Source organism: Palaemon carinicauda, chromosome 1 (genome assembly GCF_036898095.1).
Source record: "Palaemon carinicauda isolate YSFRI2023 chromosome 1, ASM3689809v2, whole genome shotgun sequence".
NCBI classification, from domain to species: domain Eukaryota; kingdom Metazoa; phylum Arthropoda; class Malacostraca; order Decapoda; family Palaemonidae; genus Palaemon; species Palaemon carinicauda.
This window is the reverse complement of record NC_090725.1, coordinates 172,669,543-172,697,009: the sequence shown is the minus strand read 5'-3', so window position 1 is coordinate 172,697,009 and position 27,467 is coordinate 172,669,543. Positions and strand designations below refer to the sequence as shown.

The window sequence follows — 27,467 nt, the reverse complement described above, 5'->3', positions numbered from 1 at the left end:
AAGAGTCGTTCAGCATCCTAAGAGGACCGCTACGCTCAGTAAGGAAGACGTACTTATTAAAGGCAGAGTAATGGTTCAAGTCGACTTCCTTACCAGGTACTTATTTATTTTTTATTGTTATTTTGAATAACTAATAAAAATGAAATACGGGATACTTAGCTTCTTTGTTAACATGTATACTGGTCTCCACCCACCACCCTGGGTGTGAATCAGCTACATGATCATCGGGTAAGATTAATATTGAAAAATGTTATTTTCATTAGTAAAATAAATTTTTGAATATACTTACCCGATGATCATGATTTAAATGACCCGCCCTTCCTCCCCATAGAGAACCAGTGGACCGAGGAGAAAATTGAGGTCTTGTTGACAAGAAGTACTGGAGTACCTGACCACAGATGGCGCTGGTGAGTACACCCCCACCTGTATAAGCGATCGCTGGCGTATCCCGACCGTAGATTTCTGTCGGGCAACGGAGTTGACAGCTACATGATCATCGGGTAAGTATATTCAAAAATTTATTTTACTAATGAAAATAACATATTGTTTTTTCATTCCAACATTACTGTACAATATTGAAGCACTTATTAATATTTATGCAATATTACTGTACAATATTGAAGCACTTATTAATATCTATGCAATATTACTGTACAATATTGAAGCACTGATTAATATCTATGGAATTACAGTACCTTATTCAATCTGTATTTTTCACTCTGATATAAAGCTGTAATCAGAATCTTACTTCTTACAGACCTCTTTACCTTTACCTTTTATAAAGTTTTCTCTATTTCACTGCTACTTTTATCACCATCTACCTTTCTCTTATTTCTTCTTACTATTACCCTTAATCTTGACAAATATTTGATCTCACTGTCATCAGCTTCTCAAATACTAGGACATAAACCATCAAGCCTCATGTCTCAAAAAGAAGAATAATATAATGGAGGGGAAGTCACCAAGGCCACCATCATCCTCAGTTTATCAGTCTTGCAAAAAAATGACAGAATTATGGGAACAGGCAAATGGGAAGCAAATACAGTACATAGAAAAGGAAAATTTTTAAAAATTCTATATAAAAAATGACGACTTTTTCAACCCCAATTGTAATGTATCAAAACTTATAACACAAATGGGGACCATTGTTGATAGTTTTCTTTTCAGTTTCAGAGAATTATGTGAAAATGGTATCGTTTTTATCAAATATGGCTTCTCTTCAGAGTTTTGGATTTATTTTAACTCCTGCTATGTGTAGATGTTACAGGTAAGGTTCCTTTCATCTTTGATGGTAACAGTAATTTGTTCCCACATGAATACTAACCCTAGGAGTAATATCAGTGAAACTGGAACACTGCTGTTAAAACTTTTACCGGGGTGTCAACAAAAACTTTTAGTGAGGTGTCAAGAACCATATTCTTTACAGGCTTTTTCAATAGATGGGAAGCAACTCCCCCCCTGCTAACTCACTACAACTCCACTTTGATTTCAGCAGTCGGTGGATAGACCTCTATCTCTGCTGGCTGGACACTGGAAAAAATTTGAACCTTACTCTTTGTCTCTTGTTTCCAATTGACAATATAGCTTCTCGGGTATATTGTCCTTGATTCGGGTACTTAATTTTACAGGCGCAGATATCTTGTTCCCCTTTAACTCCTTAGTTTGGCCAAGGATGAAAGCTCATCCTCACCTCCTTGGAATTAGACTTCCTTGAAGTCTTAGGATCACACTCCTGTATGAGGAATTCTGTTTCTGTCTGTGTCTTATCACCAACCCTTCCGGATTTACCAATGGACACACGCGGCCAACACGTTTCCCAGTGAGTGCTGTTGATTCAGCATTTTCAGCCTCACTTGCTTTAGCAATTTGAGAGGTTTGCTTGATGAGTACAGGCAAACCTTGCCTCCGTGGGGTAGCTCTTAGGCGAGAGTACCCCCTCTGTACTCACCCCTCCAGGTGAGTTTGTGCCTGTCTTCATCCATCTGAGATCGCCAAACCTTTGGGGACCTTTGGCAGACGTCTTTGCAAGTGTGAGAGATTGTTCTCACTTGTGAGTTCATTTCCCCAGGTAGCTTGGAAGCGCCAATGCTCAGAGAGTACTCAGTGCTCTAATTATCTGTGTAGGCACTCAAGGTGCGATCTCCAATCAACACACATGTAGTTGCTAGCTTTTTCAGCTCAACCCTCCTTGACTCATGGTCTCCTTTGCACAACTGAACTTGCTTGTGCTCGGCACAATTACACTTGTATGCCATACATCTCATGCTTGCTTGTGATAAGGGAGCCTACATTATTGTGTAGTAGGGGGAGGCTAGAGTCCATGCTCCTCTGAAGCTCACGCCCCTCTTGCCCTGAAAAACATACTTAGAGAAGGTGTTTTCTCAGCTTTCATTCGAGGTGCTTACAGAGATTTTACCCAGCGTTCAACAGTGTCAGGTCAAGGCGATCGCTTATTTCACCTGAGCGCTCTCTAGCACCTGAATGTTTTTGAGCTGATGAATGTCCTTTTTAAAACCTGAATGTGCATGAGATAGTTATGGGTCTAGAATAGGTGGTTTATTCCACCACTTAGGCATTGACATCACTAAAACCAGGATGGTATGTTTTCATATCGAGAGACCTTAGTGCCTGCAATAGCTTTGTATGCTTTTATGCATACACTATCCGGCATTCAAATATTAGGGAAGCGTCCTCTTTGTTTATGGAAACAAATTCCTCCCAGAGCCTGAGTCTCTCTTCAGGAAAAGACAGAGGGTTATCAGGAGATATGACCTTTTCCTACTTAATCGCTCTCTCCCGTAGGATTACACCTTGAAATCTCTTGTTTTGCCAGTAAAGGATTGCCAAGATTTTTTTAGGACTTGACTCTGAGAGACGGAATTGGTTGAGGAATCGATTCTTTGAAATGCTAATGAGGTCTCCTTTTGAGTGTACCATCTTAACGAGGGAATGCCTTGATGAAGTCATTGCACTTTAATACAGCATATCACTCCCTTGCTGAAGCCTGCAAGAGTGCTTTCGAACTGGGGAATTTTTTCCTCACTTTGACTCTATATTTCTTTCATTCTATTTCTATTACTTATACTGTAATTGCTTCATTCTCCTTCATATTTATCAACTGTCTCCAACCTTGCTGTCAAAACCCTCTTACCCATTTCACTGTCCAGATTTTTTGAGGGGATATCTTATTGTGGATTGGAATTTTTTTTCATAATCAATTGTGGGACCTGTGGTGGTCATGCCTACTACTCGATAATATTAGGACACCTAGGAGTGTTAGTACTCCCATACTGGCACGCGGAACTATTCTTAAACAAAACCTTAGCTTTCAGATTCTGGGGGTTAGCTGGTTTCATAGAGATAGGACTTCTGTCCGGTTTGCCTGCCAGCATGATTAAAGTGTTGATGATTGTATTCTTGAAATGCTCTTAGTCCCATCAAGCAGATTTAACATACACTTTAAGGGTTAAAGTCCGCTCATGAATGGCAGAGGTAAGGGACAGTGACATTGCCCTATCAAGCAGGACAATGCTCCAGAGACCGAATATATAATATACATATGATCAGCACCCAAGCCCCCTCTCTACCCAAGCTTGGAACAAGGAGGGCCAGGTTATGGCTGCTGATGACTTAGCAGATAGACCTATAGGTTCCCCCAAACCCCCATCCTTAGCTCACTAGTATGGTGAGATTGCATCGACCAAAGAAACTAACGAGTTTGAGCGGAACTCGAACCCCAGTCTGGCGTTCATTAGTCAGGGAGGTTACAACTTCGGCCACCAAAACCCTTGAACCATTCTAATCATAGTGGTACCATCCCTCAAGTGGACATTTGGAAAGCAGCTCTTCCAGGTGTCCCTCTTAACGAAAGAATGCCTTGATGTAATCATGTGGTATCTTCATATTGTTAAAGAATTGTGACGGGCAAGAAGGCTCTCAAATGTTGGGAAATGGCTCCTCCAGTTTAAATCTAAATTTCTCTCTCTCCCCTATTTCTTCATATATATATATATATATATATATATATATATATATATATATATATATATATATATATATGTATGTATGTATGTATGTATGTATGTATACACATTTGAAGGCTCTCAAATGTTAGGAAATGGCTCCTCCAGTTTGAATCTAAATTTCTCTTCTAACTGGGGGAGCCATTTCCCAACATTTGAGAGCCTTCAAATGTGTGTGTATACATATATATATATATATATATATATATATATATATATATATATATATATATATATATATATATATATATATATATATATATGTATATATATATATATATATATATATATATATATATATATATATATATATATATATATATATATATATATATATATATATATATATATATATATACATAATGTATATATATACATATATATATATATATATATATATATATATATATATATATATATACTGTGTATATATATATATACTGTATATATACAGTATTTGTATATATATATATATATATATATATATATATATATATATATATATAATCTATTTTTGGGTGAGATAGCCATGATGTCCTGATGGAAGGTTCCTTCAGTAGCTTCCTAGGGTATATTTAACTACAGTGGATATATATATATGTATATATATATATATATATATACTGTGTATATATATACTATATATATATATATATATATATATATATATATGTATATATATATATATATATATATATATATATATATATATATATATATATATATACTGTATATATACAGTATATATATACAGTGAACCCTCGCTACTTCGCGGTTCGACCATCGCGGATTCACCACTTCGCGGATTTTTTTCATAACCCATACACATATACATATGTGTAATAACAAAATCAACATACTGTACTGAATAATCAATATAATCGATGCAAAAACTAACCTATACACAGATGTGTACAGTAAATGCGTTTGTTTCTTCATTATGATCAGAGAAACGTAAACAAAACATTGGTTGCCATTTTTTATCGTGCTTTTTGGCGTGTTTAGGAAATGCATGATATAAAATTGCCTTTAGTATTTGTGCCTGTTTTAGTTTAGGGTACTGTAGTACATGCATTAAGTGTTCTGTACATTAAAGGGTAGTTTTAAATATTAAACTTAGCCGGTGAATATATAATAGCTGACGTCTCGGACGGCTCGACAGAAAAACACAAAAACTCGCGAGCGATCGCCATGAAGGTTGCGGGTGTGCCCACCAGCGCCAACTATCGGCCAGATACCGCATATACATGTAAACAGCTCCAGTTCTTCTCTGTCGGTCTTGTCGACAAGTTGATTCCATTAAAGCGGAAGTCAGTCCCTTCAGGACAGGTCCAGCGTCCTGGTTGTAGCCATTGGGACAGCTCTGACCCTGTGCAGTCATCGGAAGATTGCTCGCCGCCTAAACAGAAGCGTAACACGGGCTCCGAGAGTCTTAGTTTAGGCAATGTTTTGCAGTCACAGACGTTACCATCGTCTCGACCCGCACCCACTCCCGTTGATCCTAAATGGGTTGTACTGCAGGATATGCAGAATAAGCTTGCCTCTCTTATGGAGGAGTATACTGCTGAGCAGGTTCACGATGATCCTCGCCGTTACGCTGATCGAGATCCTGGCCGTCAGCCGCCCAAACGAGCCTTTGCTCGTCCTGTTGACGTTGACGTTACAAAGTCACGTCAGTCACGTAACTTAGACCCTCACTCGATGCAGTCCCGTGTTGACTTTCAGCCGCTTGTGGACGTTCAGCCGCTGCCGCATGCTCGTGTTGACGTTCAGGACGTTCGCCAACCAGCTAAGTTGACTTGTTTTGACGTTGTTGAGCGTCAAGCACCGCAGTCAAGAGTTGTTTTAACTGCTCAATCTAGGCAGTCAAGGCAGTCTCGAGTTGACGTCGAGCGTCCTCCCGCTCCTGTTGTTGTTGCTAGTCAGTCCGTTAAGCAGTTACATGACGTAGCGTCCTGGACTGCTACTGATGCTCCTGTGCGTGTGGACTCTGCTTGTCAAGCATTGCCACCAAGGCAGGTCTCTCCCTTGCTTGAGACTCATCAGTTGTCGGACGAGGTTCCTTCAGATGAGGACGTTGCTGATCCTCCTCCTGATGATAATCTTTTGGACGTTTTGTCGGATGTAGAAGAACCTAAGGCTGTACAACCTTCGATGGATTTTAAGAAAATCATGATGATTTTCAAGGATCTTTTCCCAGATCATTTTGTTGCTGTTGCTCCTCGTTCGCCTCCGTCTGAGTTTGCGCTAGGCTTAGCTTCTACCAAGCCTGCCTTTACTAAGCTAGTGCTTTCTCGCTCTTCTAAGAGGGCTTTACGTCTTCTAGGCGACTGGTTGGTTACCAGGAGGAGTTTGGGGAAGACGGCCTTTGCCTTCCCACCTTTTAAGCTAGCTTCTAGATCGAGCGTCTGGTATGACACGGGAGAAGTTCTCGGCTTGGGAGTCCCTGCCTCTGCCCAGGGTGACTTCTCAAGCCTCGTAGACTCTCCCCGTCGCCTGGCCATGAGACGCTCGAAGATTTGTTGGTCCTCCTAGGACCTTGACCATCTCCTTAAAGGCGTATACAGAGCCTTTGAAGTTTTTAACTTTCTAGATTGGTCTTTAGGAGCATTAAGTAGGAAGATCTCGTCTGCTGACCAAGATGTATCCTTACTTATTATGTCCTGTATGGACAAAGCCATCCGCGATGGCTCCAATGAGCTCGCCCCCACCTTTACGTCGGGAGTCTTGAAGAAGAGAGAAACCCTTTGCTCTTTCCTTTCAGCAGGAGTTACTCCCTGTCAAAGATCGGAACTGCTCTTTGCTCCCTTATCGGCTGCCTTGTTTCCACAACAGCTGATTAAGGACATTGCTGCTTCGCTTGTGCAGAAGGACACACATGACCTGATGGCTGCTTCTGCTCGCAAGGGAGCTCCTTCTTCATCCTTTGTTGTGAGACCCAGAATCGAGACTCCTGCGTCTAAGTTTATCCCGCCCTTTCGTGGCAGAGCTCCCAGCAGGGGAGGCTCTCGTGCCGAGGGAAAGAGAGGTAAGAAGAGAGGAGCCAAGTCCTCCCGTGGCAGAGTCTGACTGCCCACGTCCTCAGACAGCGGTAGGGGCCAGACTGAACAGCTTCTGGCAGGCCTGGGAGAAGAGGGGTGCAGACCAAGAGTCTGTTCTGTTGCTCAAGGAGGGGTACAAAATACCGTTTGTACGCAGACCTCCTCTAGTAACAGTTCCCATAGACCTCTCTCCCAGGTATCGAGAGGAGTCAAAGAGACAAGCCCTACATCACGAAGTGTGTCTGTTGCTAGAGAAGGGAGCGGTGGTGAAAGTCTCGGACCTTCAATCACCGGGGTTTTACAACCGTCTCTTCCTAGTCCCAAAGCATACAGGAGGTTGGAGGCCAGTGCTAGACGTCAGTGCGCTCAACGTTTTTGTTACGAAAACAAAATTTACGATGGAGACCACGAAGTCCGTCTTAGCAGCGGTCAGAGAGGGAGACTGGATGGTCTCTCTCGACCTGCGAGATGCGTACTTCCACATTCCTATACACCCGGATTCCCAACCGTTTCTGAGGTTTGTTTACAGGAATGTGGTGTACCAGTTTCGAGCACTGTGCTTCGGCCTCAGTCCTGCTCCTCTCGTGTTTACGAGGCTCATGAGGAATGTGGCAAAATTCCTTCATCTATCGGGAATTCGAGCCTCCCTGTACTTGGACGACTGGCTTCTCAGAGCATCGTCCAGTCATCGCTTTCTGCAGGATCTACATTGGACATTGGGTCTGGCAAAGGAGTTGGGACCTTTGGTCAACTTAGAAAAGTCCCAACTGATTCCATCCCAGACGATTCTATATTTGGGGATGGAGATTCGCAGTCTAGTTTTTCGGGCTTTTCCGTCTGCCACCCGAATAGAACAAGCCCTGCTCAAAGTCCGACTAATGCTGAAAAGAGAACGTTGTTCAGTAAGGAGTTGGATGAGTCTCGTAGGGACTCTGTCATCCCTGGAGCAGTTTGTCTCGCTAGGGAGACTTCACCTTCGGCCTCTCCAGTTCCATTTAGACTCTCACTGGAACAAGAGCAAGACTTTAGAGGCTGTATCAATCCCGGTCTCCGAACCAGTAAAAGCATGCCTGAACTGGTGGGACAGCAACATAAGTCTGAGAGAGGGTCTGTCCCTAGCAGTCAAGAACCCAAACCACGTGTTGTTCTCAGACGCGTCGGATTTGGGTTGGGGTGCGACCCTGGACGGTCGGGAATGCTCGGGTCTTTGGACCTCAGTTCAGAAGAGCATGCACATCAACGGCAAGGAGCTATTAGCAGTCCACTTGGCCTTGATGAATTTCGAGAGCATCCTTCGAAACAAAGTGGTAGAGGTCAATTCAGACAACACCACAGCTTTGGCGTACATCTCCAAGCAAGGAAGCACTCACTCCCACACGCTGTACGTGATCGCAAGGGACCTCCTCATATGGTCAAAAAATCGAGGCATCTCCCTGTTGACAAGATTCATCCAGGGGGACTTGAACGTCTTGGCAGACTGTCTCAGTCGGAGAGGTCAGGTGATCCCCACGGAATGGACCCTCCACAAGGACGTGTGCAAGAGTCTTTGGGCGACTTGGGGTCAACCCACCATAGACCTCTTTGCCACCTCGTTGACCAAAAGGCTCCCAATCTATTGCTCACCAGTGCCAGATCCAGAGGCGATCCACATAGATGCGTTTCTACTGGACTGGTCTCACCTGGACTTGTATGCATTCCCACCATTCAAGATAGTCAACAAGGTACTGCAGAAGTTCGCCTCTCACGAAGGGACAAGGTTGACGTTGGTTGCTCCCCTCTGGCCCGCGAGAGAGTGGTTCACAGAGGTACTTCAATGGCTGGTAGACATTCCAAGCAGTCTTCCTCTAAGGGTAGATCTCTTACGTCAGCCCCACGTAAAGGATGTTCATCAAAGCCTCCCCGCGCTTCGTCTGACTGCCTTCAGACTATCGAAAGACTCTCAAGAGCTCGAGGCTTTTCGAAGGAGGCAGCCAGTGCGATTGCGAGAGCTAGGAGAGCTTCTACCATCAAAGTATACCAGTCGAAGTGGGAAGTCTTTCGAGACTGGTGCAAGTCAGCATCTGTGTCCTCTTCCAGTACCTCTGTAGCCCAAATCGCAGATTTTCTCTTACATCTGAGAAATGTTCGCTCCCTCTCAGCACCCACTATAAAGGGCTACAGGAGCATGTTGGCTTCGGTCTTTCGACATAGAGGCTTAGATCTTTCCAATAATAAAGATCTCCAAGATCTCCTTAAGTCTTTCGAGACCTCTAAGGAACGTCGTATGGCAACTCCTGGATGGAACTTAGACGTGGTCCTAAGGTTCCTGATGTCAGACAGGTTTGAGCCATTACATTCAGCCTCCCTGAAGGATCTCACCCTCAAGACACTTTTCCTAGTGTGCTTGGCTTCGGCTAAAAGGGTCAGTGAGATTCATGCCTTCAGTAAGAACATCGGCTTTTCCACAGATAAAGCCACATGATCACTTCAGCTTGGTTTCCTGGCCAAAAATGAACTGCCTTCTCGTCCTTGGCCTAAGTCATTTGATATACCTTGCCTATCAGAGATCGTAGGCAATGAACTTGAAAGAGTACTGTGTCCAGTTAGAGCTCTTAAGTTCTACTTAGCTCGTACTAAATCCTTACGAGGTGGATCTGAGGCCTTATGGTGCTCAGTTAAGAAGCCATCATTACCTATGTCAAAGAATGCTTTATCATATTTTATCAGATTTTTAATCCGAGAGGCTCATTCTCACTTGAGTGAAACAGACCGTTGCTTGCTTAAGGTTAAGACACACGAAGTAAGAGCTATAGCAACTTCCATGGCCTTTAAGCAAAATAGATCTCTGCGAAGTATTATGGACGCGACCTTTTGGAGAAGCAAGTCGGTATTCGCGTCATTTTACTTAAAAGATGTCCAGACTCTTTATGAGGACTGCTACACACTGGGTCCATTCGTTGCAGCGAGTGCAGTAGTAGGTGAGGGTTCTACCACTACATTCCCTTGATTCCAATATCCTTTTAATCTGTCTCTTGAAATGTTTTTAATCTTGTTTTGGGGTTGTACGGAAGGCTAAGAAGCCTTTCGCATCCTGGTTGATTTGGCGGGTGGTCAAATGTCATTTCTTGAGAGCGCCCAGATTAGGGGTTTGATGAGGTCCTGTTGTATGGGTTGCCGCCCTTGATACTTCAGCTCCTGGGAGTCTTTCAGCATCCTAAGAGGATGGCTGGGCTTCGTGAGGAAGACAGACTAACAAGGCAGAGTAATCGTCAAAGTCAGCTTCCTTACCAGGTACCTATATATATTTGGGTTTTGTTATGATATAACTGTCAAAAACTCTAAGCATATACGCCGTAAACTGTATTAATACTGGTCTCTACCCACCACCATGGGTGTGAATCAGCTATTATATATTCACCGGCTAAGTTTAATATTTAAAAATGATATTTTGATTATAAAATAAATTTTTGAATATACTTACCCGGTGAATATATAAATAGAGACCCAGCGGGATGAGAAGAACTGGAGCTGTTTACATGTATATGCGGTATCTGGCCGATAGTTGGCGCTGGTGGGCACACCCGCAACCTTCATGGCGATCGCTCGCGAGTTTTTGTGTTTTTCTGTCGAGACGTCCGAGACGTCAGCTATTATATATTCACCGGGTAAGTATATTCAAAAATTTATTTTATAATCAAAATATCATTTTGTTAACAGTACTACGTACAAGGGAAGGTTTTAAAAGTCTGAATATACATGTTAAATAAATAGGTAAATATGGTGTCACTACTTCGCGGATTTTCACCTATCGCGGCCGGGTCTGGAACCTATCTACCGCGATAAACGAGGGTTCATTGTATATATATATATATATATATATATATATATATATATATATATATATATATAATCTATTTTTGGGTGAGATAGCCATGACATCCTGATGGAAGGTTCCTTCAGTAGCTTCCTAGGGTATATTTAACTACAGTGGATATTCCCAGAGAATTAAACTAAAGGTTATCACAGAATTCTAACTTCTGGTGCGAGTACCCTAAAGGTTTTCCTCTAGGATATCGTATATCAACAGGGGACACATGTATTAACACGCCACATAGCTATCTACACCCCATATAGAGTTAACGCTTCGATATGGAAAGGTGGCTGAGTAACTGAGGAGCCGTTCCACAGTTACACTCATCCATGGCTGCTTTTGGTACTCGAGACGTAAACAAACGGGCGCCATTGCTAAATGACGTCACGTCCGTCCTCATCCTGAGCTCAGCTCCTTGCTAATCTCCATGATACAGCAGGTCAGGGAGGGGCCTGAAAGGCTGAACTAGAATAGACGGGAGGGTCCATCAGGACATCATGGCTATCTCACCCAAAAATAGATTTTTCGCTTCGCTCAAAATCCATTTTTTGGGCTCAAGCCATGACGTCCTGATGGAAGTGTACCAGAGAATTAATGTATCGTGGAATTTTTCCCCTTTTTAATTCAAGTGCCAAGGGCTTCGAACAGTATTATAGAACATGTCCTTACCAGAGATTCTATGATGAACTAGCTTCCTGCCCCCCTGTCAGGGAAGTCCTGGTGGACAATAGGAACATCTTGAAGCGATCATTGAAGAGCTACTCACCTTGCGGAGAGTTCACGCTGGACTCGGAGACAAGACGAAGGTTAATATTCGGGTAGGAATATTATCAAGCATAGGTAAGTAAATAACATTTACTACTCCCCTGGAGGAGAGATCGATCTGGTCTCGGAGGCAGGACAAAGGTTAATATTCGAATAGGAATATTATCAAAGCATGAGCTAGCATATAACATAATTACTTATATTATTCTTCTCGTTCTTCAGGGAAAGGGGTAAATGAAACTATAACAATCGTATATTTCTTGATAAAGAATAGGATCCGAGAGAGACGCACACGGAATAAAAGACATTTTATTTCTAAGATTGCAGATCATTATGGCAGTAATTACAATAATGAATATAGAGTTTATTTACAATAATAAAAGAATATTTTACATAGAAAATAAAGACTTTAATCTTGATTCCGAAAAGAAAATATACTTTTTAGAAACACAAGTTCCAGAGGAACGCCAGTCTTTTTCAAGAAACACATCATGCATGTGGCACTCATGTAAAGTCTATGACATTTCACCTTGGTAAGAACAGTTTATTAGAAACACTAAGTGTCCATTAAATCACTATGTATCACAAAAGGGTCAACACAGGCACCCGTAGAGTTAAGTCCCAAGTAACTCACTGTTCTATGCAGAGTTAAACAGCAGGTTTCATAACACTACCTGCAGCTACCACGAAATGCTTTACTTCGTGCACTTGTTTTGCGTAGTGCTTGAAGAAAACGCGCGATGATTTCCAGCCTGTAAAGCTCTTGAGGCTTTCGAAATTCATACTCTGGAAGAAGTTCAGAGAAGAAGCAACTTTTCTAGGATCGTGACCTGCGGGTGTACTGTCAGGATCCGCTCTGCGAATGAAGTAGGTGATTTTCGCTCTTAGTTGTTTCAGTGACAGGTTGCTACCCGATGTTTCTCTTTTGAAGAGTTGTCCTCCACCGAAGTCTGAAGTTCTTCGAAGATAGACCTTAAGACTCTCCACTGGGCATAGAGAGACATCTTCCTTCAGGGGGCAGATTCTCCAAGGGCCTTATCTCTTGGTGGGTAGTTCATTCTTAGCGAGAAACGTTGGATCGGGGAAGAGGGTAAGCTCTCCTGTCTCTGCGAACAGGATATGACCCTCTTCTCTTGATAATGCCACTATTTCATTGACTCAGGCTCCCGAGGCGAGAGCAAAAAGGAAGATAACTTTTTGAGTCAAGTCTTTCAGAGGGCACGAATCGTTGTCCAGGCTAGAAGCAAAATGGAGCACCTTGTCCAGGGACCAGGAGATAGGTTTTGGTGGGGGTGCTGGGCGTAGTCTAGCGCATGCCTTTGGCAGTTTATTGAAGATATCACTGGACAGATCAATCTGGAAGGCGTATAGGAGTGGTCTAGTCAAGGCCGATTTGCAGGTGGAAATCGTGTTGGCCGCTAAGCCTTGTCCATGAAGGTGAATGAAGAAGGACATACAAAAATCAATGGTGATTTCCGTAGGATTTTTTGCCTTGACGAAAGAGACCCACTTTCTCCAGGAAGATTCGTATTGCTGTCTGGTAGATTCAGTCTTGTATTTCTCGAGGAAGTCTAAGCTTTTCTTCGAGATCCCAAACCTTTTTTTTGCGGCTAAGGAGAAAAAATCATGAGATGAAGGTCCCTGACTTTCAGTGATGAAGCGAAGACAGTCGACTTCTGTACTTGTTGAGAGAGAACTGGACCCGGTAGGGGAATCAGCGTGGGCTGCAGCTCCAGGACCAGGGGGTACCAATTGCTCCGGGGCCACTTGGGAGCCACTAGGGCCGCTGTCCCTTTGAAGGTTCTCAGTTTGGAGAGGACTTTCAGCAGAAGGTTGGGAGGGGGGAACAGGTATATCCTGGACCATCTGTTCCAATCCAGTGACATGGCATCCACTGCTTCTGCCTTGGGGTCCTCGTACGGGGCCACATATCGAGGAAGTTGATTGTTGTCGTTCGTCGCGAAGAGATCGATCTGAAGTTCCGGGACTTGGTGAGAGATGAAGGAGAATGATCTTGCGTCTAGAGACCATTCCGACTCTATTGGGCTTGTCTTCGATAGAGCGTCCACCGTCACGTTGCGGAATCCTTGTAGGTGAACTGCAGACAGGTGCCATTTCTTCCTTTCTGCCAAACGAAAGATCGGAAGAAGTACCTGATTTATCTGGGGCGATCTCGAGCCCTGATGATTGAGACATCTGACTACCACCGAGTTGTCCAGAGTCAGACGAATGTGGATCGAGGGAGGCGGGGAGAGTTTCTTCAGGGTGAGAAGAACTGCCATGGCCTCCAAGATGTTGATGTGAAACGTCTTGAATAGGGGAGACCATGTTCCTTGAACCTGTTGTTGGTGAGAGTGACCTCCCCAACCCTCCAGTGAAGGGTCCGTATGGATGTTGATCGATGGAAGCGGGTGTTGAAGAGGAATGGACCTTTTCAGGGCCTTTGCTTCTAACCACGGCTTTAAGAGTAAGCGAAGTCTGTTTGGAAGCCGTCTCTTGAGGTCTCTTCGAGCGATGGATGCGAAACGTCTCCAGACTCCCGCGGCATCCTTTAGCTGTGCACGAAGCACTGGGTTTGTCACAGAGGCTAACTGTAGAGAGCCGAGGACTTGTTTCTGCTGTCGTCTTGAGATCTCTTTGGATTTTAGAAGCCTTCTGACAGACCCTTCTATTTCCTTCCTTTTCTTCTGTGGGATGGAAAGGCGGTGTGACTGAAGATCCCAATGGATTCCCAACCATTGGAACTTCTGAGCTGGAGAGAGGCGAGATTTCTCGGCATTTATCTTGAAGCCCAGATGCTCTAGGAACTGGGTGACTTTGTTGCAGGCTCTCACACAATCTTCGGGCAATGTCGACCAGACTAGCCAGTCGTCTAGGTAGGCCATCACTTGGACGCCCTGAAGACATAGCTGTTGGACGATTGCGTCTGCCAGCTTGGTGAAGATACGTGGAGCCACGTTGAGCCCGAAGGGCATGGCCCTGAAGGCGTAACTTTTCCTTTGGAGTCGAAATCCTAGGTAGGAGGAAGCGTAATGATTCATTGGGATGTGCTAGTAGGCATCCGCCAGGTCTATGGAGACCGCGTAGGCCCTTTGAGGCAGAAGGGTCCTTATTTGTTACAGAGTGAGCATCTTGAATTTGTTGTTCGCAATTAACTTGTTGAGAGGGGATAAGTCTAGAATGACTCTGAGTTTGTCGGAGTCTTTCTTGAGAACGCAAAAGGGTCTCCCTTGGAACCTGGTTGACTTTACCCTCCTGATCACCTTCTTGTTCAAGAGTTCCAGGACATATTCTTCCAGGTGGGGGGTTGACTGTTGGAAGAATTGCTGGAAGGCTGGGGGTGGTTGAGTCCAGCTCCAGCCCAGTCCCTTCTTGACGATGCTGTGTGCCCAGGGATCGAAGGTCCAACGATCCTGGAATTGGCGGAGTCTTCCTCCCACCGGAAGCACATCATTGCTTCTGGTGTCCCGAGGGTTTGCCACCTCGGCCGCTAGCTCCCCTTCCTCCTCTGCCTCTGGAGGGACGGCGAAAAGAATCTCTGCCGGAACCTCTGCCTGAGCCCCTACCTCTGGGACGAAAGGTAGTAGAGTGTTGCTCGTATGCAGGGGTGAAGACCGGCGACTGCGACACCACCGGTTGGGGGACCAACTGAAAGGTCTGTTGCGGCTGCGTAGCCACTTGGGGAGTAGCGGGACCCGGAAATTATCGTCTCTGTTGACGTTGACTTTGAAGCTTTCCTCTTAGGCTGAGGGCCATCATCCTGAGAGGACTTCCTCTTGCGGGACATGCCCCACTTATGGAGAAGGTTCCTATTCTCCGTGGCAGCTTTGTCCACTATCTCTTTCACCAAGGTAGATGGGAAGAGATACTTGCCCCAGATATTGGAGGAAATCAGCCTCCGGGGTTCGTGTTTCACTGTTGCGTTAGCGAACACGAATTCACGACAGGCTCTGCGAGCCCTAGTGAAGCTATATAGGTCCTTAGTTACAGTCGCCAGGTGCGACTTAGCGAGGACCATATAAAAGTCCGGGACTTTGGTATCCCCGGCCATGAGTTCGAGCTGTACCTGGTGAGACAGCGAAGCGGTGAGTCTCTCCTTCGTATCCTGTTCTCTACGAAGGAGGTGATCGTTCAGCCTTGGGAGGTCCTCATTGAATTGACGACCGGCTACATCAGGCTCCAGTTTCCCTACCGTGAAGGTCGACTGGATGTCTTTCCAGTGCCTATCATCGGGGGGAAGAGTAATGGAGAAGGGTCTGCACTCCTCCAGTGCAGGACAAGGTTTCCCTTCCTCCACTGCCTTTATGACCGCTGTGAAGTCCTTTTCGATGAAGGGGAAGGTCGCAGAATTTGGCGCCACGAAGGTTGGATGCTTTTTGCTAAGTGCCGGCATCTTGGAGTTAGTGAAACCCCTACTCTTCACTGCCTGAGCTAACATAGCTTGGGCCTTCGTGAGATCGAACACAATAACTTCTTTTGGTTCGGTCTCCTCCTTTGAGGCTGGTTCGGACCTGAGCCGTACGTAACAGTCCGGATAAGCCTCGAAATTTGGGAAGAACTCCACTTCTTCCAGCAAAATAGAGCCAACCCTTTCACTGATGTAAATCTTGCCAGTTGTAATTGGCATATGCTCGGCGTATCTCCATGGGTTAGCTTCTGAGCAGGTGGGGAGGTCCTTAACCGAAATCCTTTTCGGTTGTTTGAAGCTGACGAGAATCGTCCGGAATTGCTCCTGAGTCTCTCGCAGCTTCTTTTCCATGAGGGCTTCAAGCATCTTGAAGACCTCTTGAGTGGCCGATGGAAGAGGGTCCGGGGTGGCAGAAGTCGAAGGAACAGGTTCCTCGGACGGTGCAGGAGTTGCTGGGGGAGCAGGAGCGACCTCGGTCTCTGAATCAGGGTATTCCACCTGATCTTCCTCATAGTCGAGTTCCTCGCCCATGAGGTTCTTCTCCGTCTCTTCCGACACTTCCGACATACGTTACACGTTGTCGGAATCAAGATGGCACTCACGCATAGACTGTGCCATGACTACATCAGGTTCAACCACGATCTGGACGGTGGGGATCTGATCACGGGGGACCACTGAATCTTTGGATGCTTTTGGGAAAAGCAAGGCCCTCAAGTCTTCGTTGGGAAGGTACGGTCCAATGGCGTTCTTTTGGAAGCCACGCACCCATTTGCGTAGCTTCTCCCTAGCAATGTCCCTTGCCTCCGCAGAAGGAGGATCGTCGAACGCCTCGACAAGAAGACTTTTGCAGACTGTACAGTTCTGCGGGTCCCAATACTTCAAGTCGCCTTTCTTGGCGGCGCAGGGGGCGTGGGTCCGGCACGCCTTGTGCCCGTAGAAGTCCGGGCGCTTCACCCCGCAGAAGTTACTCTCACACTTCAGATACTCCTCCTGTAAAAGAAAGAGATCATGAGTACATGGAAGGCATAAGAATGACTTACGTTACTCTAAAATTAAGGATAACTTAATCTAAAATTAAGAATAACTTAATTATAAGAATATATTAATGCTTAAGATTAATGAGCGGGAAAGGAAGTAGATAGACACATACTTGTGAATCCCGCCCAGCCGGTTACCGTAACCTTATCCGTAGACAATTCCTTTGTACCCGAAGGTCACAATGAGGGAAATCCGTATGGATGAGTCAAGCTAGGCTTTTAACAGGAATTGTCCACAGAGTGTAATAGGGTCTGAGACCATTCAGATCCCAGGGGGAGAGGGGAAATAGGATAAACCCCTTATTAACCCTTTCACCCCCAAAGGACGTACCGGTACGTTCTTGCAAAACAATGTTAATTAAATATTTTCACATATTTTTGATAATTTTACGAGAAACTTCAGGCATTTTCCAAAAGAATGAGACCAACCTGACCTTTCTAAGACAAAAACTAAGCTTGTTAGAGCAATTTTAAAAAATTATTTAGCAAAATGTGCTCGAAATTTATCCTTATGGTGGGGGTAAAATTGTTAAATGTAGGTTCTGGCAATCGACTGCACTAAGATACACAGAGTATGCTGGAATTATTGTAATGTGCAATCAAATAGCATAGCCACAATCTTGGATGGTAAGACAATACCTATATGGAAGTGGCCAAGCCATCTGACTGCAGTATATTGACTGTCGGCATGTTGCCGGCAGCCAGGGAAGGGGTACATGTCCCTTAACGTCTCATGAGGGTGCCGGCAGACCGACGGCACATCGGAGGCCGGTCCTGCAGGGTGGAAAGCATCAAGGCAGACACACTGAGTATCTATAAGGATAATACCATAGTGACGACCGCCGGCACAGCGGCGGGTCGTCGGCAGGGGGCGGCGGCTCCGGTAGCCGAAGGCTGACGGCATGGTGAGCCTTTAATCAATTCATAAGATAGATATGTATATGGTTGTATACCTAGATTGCCGGCAATCAATGCCGGCATGCGGGTGGCAGAGTCCGAAAGTCGGCCGGCTGTTACTAGGTAAAATGAGGGGTGGGACGTCGGCGGTATGTCGACGGAAGGCGGCAGCCTCCGGCACACGGAAGGCTGACGTCTTAGAGGGGGGAGGCATCTTATGAAAGAATGTCACCTGAGGTAGTGGCGGTTATCGCCGGCAGTAGAGACGGCAAGGGACCGGCACCAGGGTAGAAAGAGAGAAAGGTAAGGAGGGATGGAAGGGGTAAGATCCTATACCCCTCCGGCATCCCTCCGGAGAGAGTGCACTCATGATAGGAGTGGATACTCCTAACATCCGGCGGCAGGGAGCCGGCAGGTGGCCGGGTGCCTGTGGTAACCCAAGGGAGGGATAGAGGGCACTCAAAGAGGGGGAATCCCCCGCCGGCAGGACCGCCTCCGGCAACCACCTCCATAGAACGCTATGAAGTGTAAGTGTGCCAGAGCTGCCAGCTAGCAGGAGAACAAGTTAGCCCTACCACTCCACCCAAGGGAGGAGTTGTAGGACTAAGGACAGAGGTGTGTAGGCAACCCTACACCAAAGGGATAGGTGGGGAGTTAGAATAATGGGTCTTTCTAAAGAGGAGACTCTGCATGAGAACGGCCACCAAGGTAAAGGAGAACGCTCCCTAGCCAAGGATAGGTAGCCCAGATCGAGAATGGTACTAATGTACTGTCCCAAACTATAATAAGACAGTCTACCCCCAGAGCTTAACCTAGAGTAGGAGGACGAACTCCTAGGCTAGGAAAGCCTGAAAGACACATCGCTAGTTGCAGGGAGGAAGGAGTAACCCAACTAAGTGCAACTGAGGAAGGGCAGTGCCCTTCCTAATCTCTCAGGCACGACCCTAAGGGGGGGTCATTCCCTTAGGGTAGGCAGAGAAGCGATAAATACTCTGGTTGTAGACGAGATTCCCCTATATAGAAGGGAAAGCAAGTCTACCCAGAGGGAATGCCCACAGGCAGGGGGAATAGGGAGTATATAAGGGTTCCTACATCAGGTTAGGAGGGGTTGATACACAATCAACACGGTCCCTTATATGGTCCCCGAAGGCGAAAACACTTACATCACAGTAATAGTATGTTTAATAATGCCACCATCTTCATAACTTAACTTAGGAATACTGGTGTATATCATGCATGAAAACAAGCACTAGGCTGTCCAGCCTAGGGGCTAAGCTAGCGATCTAGTATGGGGTCGAACAGCGACCGAGTCTGATGAGCACTAAAACACGATATAAAGATTCCCTAGCTATGAAGACTAAATAACTAATAATATTAATTAGTTAAATGACCGGAGAAGGCTGTTCTGGCTAACTAAATAAAGCATGCAACATGAACAGCGGCGCCATAAAATGGCGCTTCCAGTATCAGCACAGCTCTGCCACAAAACACAATATTTTACGAAAAGTAGAAGTTACTTTACGGCTAAAGCTTATTCAAACAATACTGGGACCTGGTACTCAGCTTTCCAGAAAAAGGCGAGGCTGAAGGTAGCGACATAACGGCGATGTAAGCTGATAAAGAAAGCACTTGGGAAAAATCCTACTTAGCAAAGAGGCTACAGGCGAAAGGATTAGGACGGACGTGACGTCATTTAGCAATGGCGCCCGTTTGTTTACGTCTCGAGTACCAAAAGCAGCCACGGATGAGAGTAACTGTGGAACGGCTCCTCAGTTACTCAGCCACCTTTCCATATCGAAGTGTTAACTCTATATGGGATGTAGCTAGCTATGTGGCGTGTTAATACATGTGTCCCCTGTTGATATACGATATCCTAGAGGAAAACCTTTAGGGTACTCGCACCAGAAGTTAGAATTCTGTGATAACCTTTAGTTTAATTCTCTGGGAATATCCACTGTAGTTAAATATACCCTAGGAAGCTACTGAAGGAACCTTCTATCAGGACGTCATGGCTTGAGCCCAAAAATATATATATATATATATATATATATATATATATATATATATTTTATATGTGTGTGTATATATATGTATATATATATATGTATATATATATATGTATATATATATATATAAATATATATATACATATATATATACATATATATATATATATATATGTATATATATATATATATATATATATATATATATATATATATATATATATATATATATATATATATATATATATATATATACATATATATATTTATGTATGTATATTATATATATATATATATATATATATATATATATATATATATATATATATATATATATATATATACAGTGAACCCTCGTTTATCGCGGTAGATAGGTTCCAGACCCGGCCGCGATAGGTGAAATTCCGCGAAGTAGGGACATCATATTTACCTATTTATTTAACATGTATATTCGGACTTTTAAAACCTTCCCTTGTACGTAGTACTGTTAACAAACCACCCTTTAATGTACAGAACACTTAATGCATGTACTACAGCACCCTAAACTAAAACAGGCACAAATATTAAAGGCGATTTTATATCATGCGTTTGCTAAACACCTAAAAAGCACGATAAAAAATGGCAACCAATGTTTTGTTTACGTTCATCTCTGATCATAATTAAGAAACAAACTCATTTAGTGTACACATATATGTATAGGTTAGTTTTTGCATCGATTATATTGATTATACAGTATGTTGATTTTTTTATTACCAATGTTTTACTTTATTTTTCTTAGGACTTCCAAATGAAATGTTTTTCTTTATGACGCCGCCTGAAACGACGGCGTCATAAAGTACTGTACGCTCAGTAAACAAACATGCTCAGAACAAACAAGGCATTTAACGCGCATGATGAAAGTGATAAATAATGATACAGTACAGTATTTACAGTAAAAGCATTTACAAAATATGTTACCTTACAAATATAATTTACCGTATCTATATAAAATCATACAGTACTGTACAGTACATATTGTACGTAGCAAAGCAGGAAAACAATTTACGAGAGAGAGAGAGAGAGAGATTGTTTTACGTACGTACTGTAAATGTAAATTTTAAACAAAAAAAATCAATTTACGAGAGAGAGAGAGAGAGAGAGAGAGAGAGAGAGAGAGAGAGATAGAGATTAGAGAGAGAGAGAGAGAGAGAGAGAGAGAGAGAGATTGTTTTACGTACATAAATGTAAATTTTAAACAAAAAAAATATGATAGGTTACAACATGTAGACTTTTAAAACCTTCCCTTTAACTTAATGCATACAGTACAGTACTAAACTATAAAACAGGCACAAATACAGTTTTAGAATGTGAGAATATTAAAGTAAAAAATAAAGATTGTTACTGTACTCACCACGAAAGAAGTTCAAGAAAAACTTGAATGATGATGGCGATGAATTTGCTGCACAGTAGAAATGATGATGATGAAGCTGATGATGTGTTCTACTGTGCAGCCAGGTAGTATTTTACGTCTCTTCAGACGGAGGTGTCTTTTCCTGGGACACCTCTTCAACTTCTTCCTGGGAAACTTCTTCAATTTCTTCCGAAGGCGTACTAGCAGGAGGAACTGGCTCTTTTTTGCGAGGCTGGAAGAACATTGTGATCGGAAGTTGTTGCCGCTGCTTCTTTTTTCGATCTAAGAGCATCTTGTAGGGAGTCATTATGTCATCAACCTTGTTGCAGAATTGCATCGACCGAACCATATCCTCGTCCCACTCTTGCAACATTTCTTTCAACTCCTTCGCATGGTTGCAGGCCTTGGCAAGCCGTTCTAATGTTAAGCCCGTTTCTTCGACATTTTCTTGGGTCTCTTCCTGGGTTTCACTCTCTTCTTCTCTTGCCGATTTCGTCAGGTCTTCGAGGTCTGCGTCAGTTAGGGGCTGGGAATGGCAGTCCAACAACTCGTCGACGTCTTCAGTCGTCATGTCGCCAAACCCGTCACCTCCAATTATGGCAGCCAACTGCACAGATTTGCGTATTGCAGAGTGTTGGATTTCAGCAGGTGTAAATCCCTCGTCGTCGTAAACAATCTGGGGCCACAACTTCTTCCAGCTCGCATTCACAGTTGCAGGTTTCATCTCTTGAAGTGCCTTCTGAATATTCTTCAGGCACGTGGCTATGGTGTACTGCCGCCAGTACGCCTTCAAGTTAAAATCTTCAACCTCATTATCTTGGGCAACATCACACACGCAACGAGGTCCGCCAAGGTATTCTTCGTGTAGAGGGCCTTAAACTCCCTGATAACCCCCTGGTCCATCGGTTGAATTAATGACGTGGTGTTGGGTGGCAGGAACTCAACCTGAATGCCCTCATGCGACAGGTCAGTTGCGTGTCCACCAGCGTTATCCATAAGGAGAAGGATCTTGAATGACAAGCCCTTCTCTAAGAGATATTTGCTGACTTGCGGGATAAAACACTTACGGAACCAGTTGGAGGTCAGCATCTTCGTAATCCATGCTTTTTGATTATGCATCCAGTACACGGGAAGGAGATTCTTATTTTTATTTTTCAAAGCGCGAGGATTTTTCGACTTATAAATAAGCCCCGGCTTTAGCAAAAATCCAGCAGCATTGCCACACATCACGAGGGTAACGCGATCCTTGAATGCTTTAAAGCCAGAGGCTTTGGCTTTCTCTTTGAACAGGAAAGTTCGCGACGGCATTCTCTTCCAAAACAAGCCGGTCTCATCCATATTAAAGACTTGTTCCGGCTTGTATCCACCTTCGGCGATAATATTCTTGAATGTCTGGTTCGCGTAAGTTTCAGCAGCGGCAGTGTCAGCCGAAGCAGCCTCGCCATGCAGGGAAACGCTTTTCAGAGCGAAGCGTTTCTGAAACTTCGCGAACCATCCTTTGCTGGCGGAAAAACGTTGTTTCTGAGGCTGGGAATCAGTGGATGTCCCTGGTTGAGGATCATCTGCATCATCATCATCTTCAGCATGGTTGCCGTCGTCGTCTTGAGGTTCCTTTGCAGCAAAATTCTCATACAAGCTCAAAGCCTTTGTTCGGATGGTGTTCGTATCCAAGGCTATGTTCTTCTTCCGGCAGTCGGCAATCCACACAGCTAAAGCACCTTCCATGCGTACGATCGTTTTATTACGCGTTGTAACGACTCGCTTCGCTGATCTGCTAAAGGTGATTGCAGCCGTCTTTCTAATGTTCGCCTCGTCCTTCTTGATATAGCGAACAGTAGATTCGTTGATCCATAAATGGCGCGCAGCGGACGCGTAACTTCTACCATCTGTTAACATATCGAGAAGCGTAACCTTCTCAGCAATCGTCATCATCCTTCGGTGGCGTTTAGGGTCACTACCAGCCTTAGTAGAAGCAGAACGCTTGGGAGCCATTGTACAGTAGGATTTGACAAAAAGTTCAACTTAAAAAGGTCGCACACAGCACAGATTAAACCTCACAAACTTAAGAACGTCTACTCAGCGATACGCGGGAACAGAGAGTGGACGACCCGGGCCCGCGAGAACCTAGATGCTGGAAGCTGGAGATGATGGCAAAACACCAATCACAGGCTAGATAACAAAACTTGAGTTCTGATTCGTCATCTATCAGCGCTTGAACCAATCACAACCCGTCTTACAGTATATGATGCGTAGGTTACCAACTCATACAAGATACCCCGCGCATACCGTACGTACGTACAGTATTAATAATAATAATAATAAATAATGATAATACAGTACAGTACTGTAATAATAATAATAATAATGATAATAATAATAACAATCATAATTTTATTAACAACAACAAAAATAATAATAATAATAACAATAATAATTATAGCTTTACGTATGCTACAGTATTTTATTCTTTTGTAGGATGTGTGTGTGTGTGTGTCTCTCTCTCTCTCTCTCTCTCTCTCTCTCTCTCTCTCTCTCTCTCTCTCTCTCTCTCTCTCTCTCTCTCTCGTACGCTTATTCGAAATGTGGTTTTTGCAACAAAGAATATTATTGGATGCAGTACTACGTACGTATACATACAAAAGATTCATGGAAAAGAAGCACATCCATTACATTTGTAGTACGTACAGTAGTAGCCATCAGCAGCCTTACACCATTCTAATATTGTATGACTGCATCTGATTTGCGTTTCATGTTCGATTTAATTTTACTACGTACTGTATACAGAACTGAATTATCGTATGATAATAATACAGTACAGTAATAATGATAATAATAATAACAATAATAATTTTATTAACAACAACAACAATAATAATAATAATAACAATAATAATACACGTAATAGCTTTACGTATGCTATTTTATTCTTTTGTAGGATGTGTCTCTCTCTCTCTCTCTCTCTCTCTGTCTCGTACGCTTATTCGAAATGTGATTTTTGCAACAAAGAATATTATTGGATGCAGTACTACGTACGTATACATACAAAAGAATCATGGAAAAGATGCACATCCATTACATTTGTAGTATAGTAGCCATCAGCAGCCTTACACCATTCTAATATGGTATGACTGCATCTGATTTGCGTTTCATGTTCGATTTAATTTTACTACGTACTGTATACAGTACTGTATTATCGTATGATCACATTCTCTTTTCGTGTTTTATTTTTTTCTGTGCTGAATTATATATCATATGTAATGCAATGAACAATCAGTAAGAGCAGATATTACTAATTACAGTATTAATGGAATTACAGGTAACAAAATATCGTATTTGGGGGTCTTCAGATTTCGCGGTATTTTCAAATTTTCCGGAAAATCCGCGATATGTATATATATATGGGTTATGGAAAAAACCCGCGAAGTGGTGAATCCGCGATGGTTGAACCGCGAAGTAGCGAGGGTTCACTATATATATATATATATATATATATATATATATATATATATATATATATATATATATATATATATATATATATATATACATACATACATATATATATATAACGGATTTTGAGCGAAGCGAAAAATCTATTTTTGGGTGAGATAGCCATGACATCCTGATGGAAGATTCCTTCAGTAGCTTCCTAGGGTATATTTAACTACCAGTGGATATTCCCAGAGAATTAAACTAAAGGTTATCACAGAATTCTAACTTCTGGTGCGAGTACCCTAAAGGTTTCCCTCTAGGTTATCGTATATCAACAGGGGACTCATATATTAACACGCCCCATAGCTATCTGCACCCCATATAGAGTTAACACTTCGATATGGAAAGGTGGCTGAGTAACTGAGGAGCCGTTCCACAGTTACACTCATCCAATGCTGCTTTTGGTACTCGAGACGTAAACAAACGGGCGCCATTGCTAAATGACGTCACGTCCGTCCTCATCCTGAGCTCAGCTTCTGCTAATCTCCATGATACAGCAGGTCAGGTAGGGGCCTGAAAGGCTGAACTAGAATAGACGGGAGGGTCCATCAGGACATCATGGCTATCTTACCCAAAAATAGATTTTTCGCTTCGCTCAAAATCCGTTTTTTTGGGCTCAAGCCATGATGTCCTGATGGAAGTGTACCAGAGAATTAATGTATCGTGGAATTTTTCCCCTTTTTAATGCAAGTGCCAAGGGCTTTGAACAGTATTATAGAACATGTCCTTATCAGAGATTCTATGATGAACTAGCTTCCTGCCCCCCTGGCAAGGAAGTCTTGGTGGACAATAGGAACATCTTGAAGCGATCATTGAAGAGCTACTCACCCTGCGGAGAGTTCACGCTGGACTTGGAGACAGACTAGGGTTAATATTCGGGTAGTAATATTATCAAGCATAGGTAAGTAAATAACATTTACTACTCCCCCTGGAGGAGAGATCGATCTGGTCTCGGAGACAGGACAAAGGTTAATATTCGAATAGGAATATTATCAAGGCATGAGTGAGTATATAACATGATTACATATATTATTCTTCTCATTTTTCAGGGAAAAATGGGTAAATGAAACTATAACAATCGTATATTTCTTGATAAAGAATAGGAGCGGAGAGAGACGCACATGGAAAAAAATAGACATTTTATTTCAAAGATTGCAGATCATTATGGTAGTAATTACAATAATGAATATAGAGTTATTTACAATAATAAAAGAATATTGTACATAGAAAATAAAGACTTTAATCTTGATTCTGAAAAGAAAATTTACTTTTTAGAAACACAAGTTCCAGAGGAACGTCAGTCTTTTTCAAAGAAAACACTTCATGGCCTAGGGCATGTGGCACTCATGTAAAGTCTATGACATTTCACCTTGGTCAGAACAGTCTATTAGAAACACTAAGTGTCCATTAAATCACTATGTATCACAAAAGGGTCAACACAGGCACCCGTAGAGTTAAAGTCCCAAGTAACTCACTGTTCTATGCAGAGTTAAACAGCAGGTTTCATAACACTACCTGCGGCTACCACGAAATGCTTTACTTCGTGCACTTGTTTTGCGTAGTGCTTTAAGAAAACGCGCGATGATTTCCAGCCTGTAAAGCTCTTTAGGCTTTCAAAATCCATACTCTGGAAGAAGTTCAGAGAAGAAGCAACTTTTCTAGGATCGTGACCTGCGGGTGTACTGTCAGGATCCGCTCTGCGAATGAAGTAGGTGATTTTCGCTCTTAGTTGTTTCAGTGACAGGTCGCTACCCGATGTTTCTCTTTTGAAGAGTTGTCCTCCACCGAAGTCTGAAGTTCTTCGGAGATAGACCTTAAGACTCTCCACTGGGCATAGAGAGACATCTTCCTTCAGGGGGCAGATTCTCCAAGGGCCCCATCTATTGGTGGGTAGTACATTCTTAGCGAGAAACGTCGGATCGGGGAAGAGGGTAAGCTCTCCTGTCTCTGCGAACAGGATATGATCCTCTTCTCTTGATAATGCCACTATTTCACTGACTCGGGCTCCCGAGGCGAGAGCAAAAAGGAAGATACTGTAACTTCTTGAGTTAAGTCTTTCAGAGGGCACGAATCATTGTCCAGGCTAGAGGCAAAATGGAGCACCTTGTCCAGGGACCAGGAGATAGGTTTTGGTGGGGGTGCTGGGCGTAGTCTAGCGCATGCCTTTGGCAGTTTATTGAAGATATCACTGGATAGATCAATCTGGAAGGCGTATAGGAGTGATCTAGTCAAGGCCGATTTGCAGGTGGAAATCGTGTTGGCCGCTAAGCCTTGTCCATGAAGGTGAATGAAGAAGGACATACAAAAATCAATGGTGATTTCCGTAGGATTTTTTGCCTTGACGAAAAAGACCCACTTTCTCCAGGAAGATTCGTATTGCCGTCTGGTAGATTCAGTCGTGTATTCCTCGAGGAAGTCTAAGCTTTTCTTCAAGATCCCAAACCTTTTCTTTGCGGTTAAGGAGAGAAAATCATGAGATGAAGGTCCCTGACTTTCAGTGATGAAGCGAAGACAGTCGACTTCTGTACTTGTTGAGAGAGAACTGGACCCGGTAGGGGA

The 27,467-nt window shown here is 43.4% G+C and overlaps 1 protein-coding gene across 1 annotated transcript in view; it reads left to right on the top strand.

Annotated features, from left to right (window-relative positions):
• The first annotated feature begins 1,170 nt into the window (after positions 1-1,170).
• Coq3 (ubiquinone biosynthesis protein COQ3, mitochondrial) overlaps positions 1,171-27,467 on the top strand; it is a 671,041-nt gene continuing 644,744 nt past the window's right edge. The window contains exon 1 of the mRNA XM_068386252.1: positions 1,171-1,267. Within this exon, the coding sequence (XP_068242353.1) occupies positions 1,188-1,267 (80 nt within the window). The 5' untranslated portion in view covers positions 1,171-1,187. The remainder of the gene's footprint in view (positions 1,268-27,467) is intronic.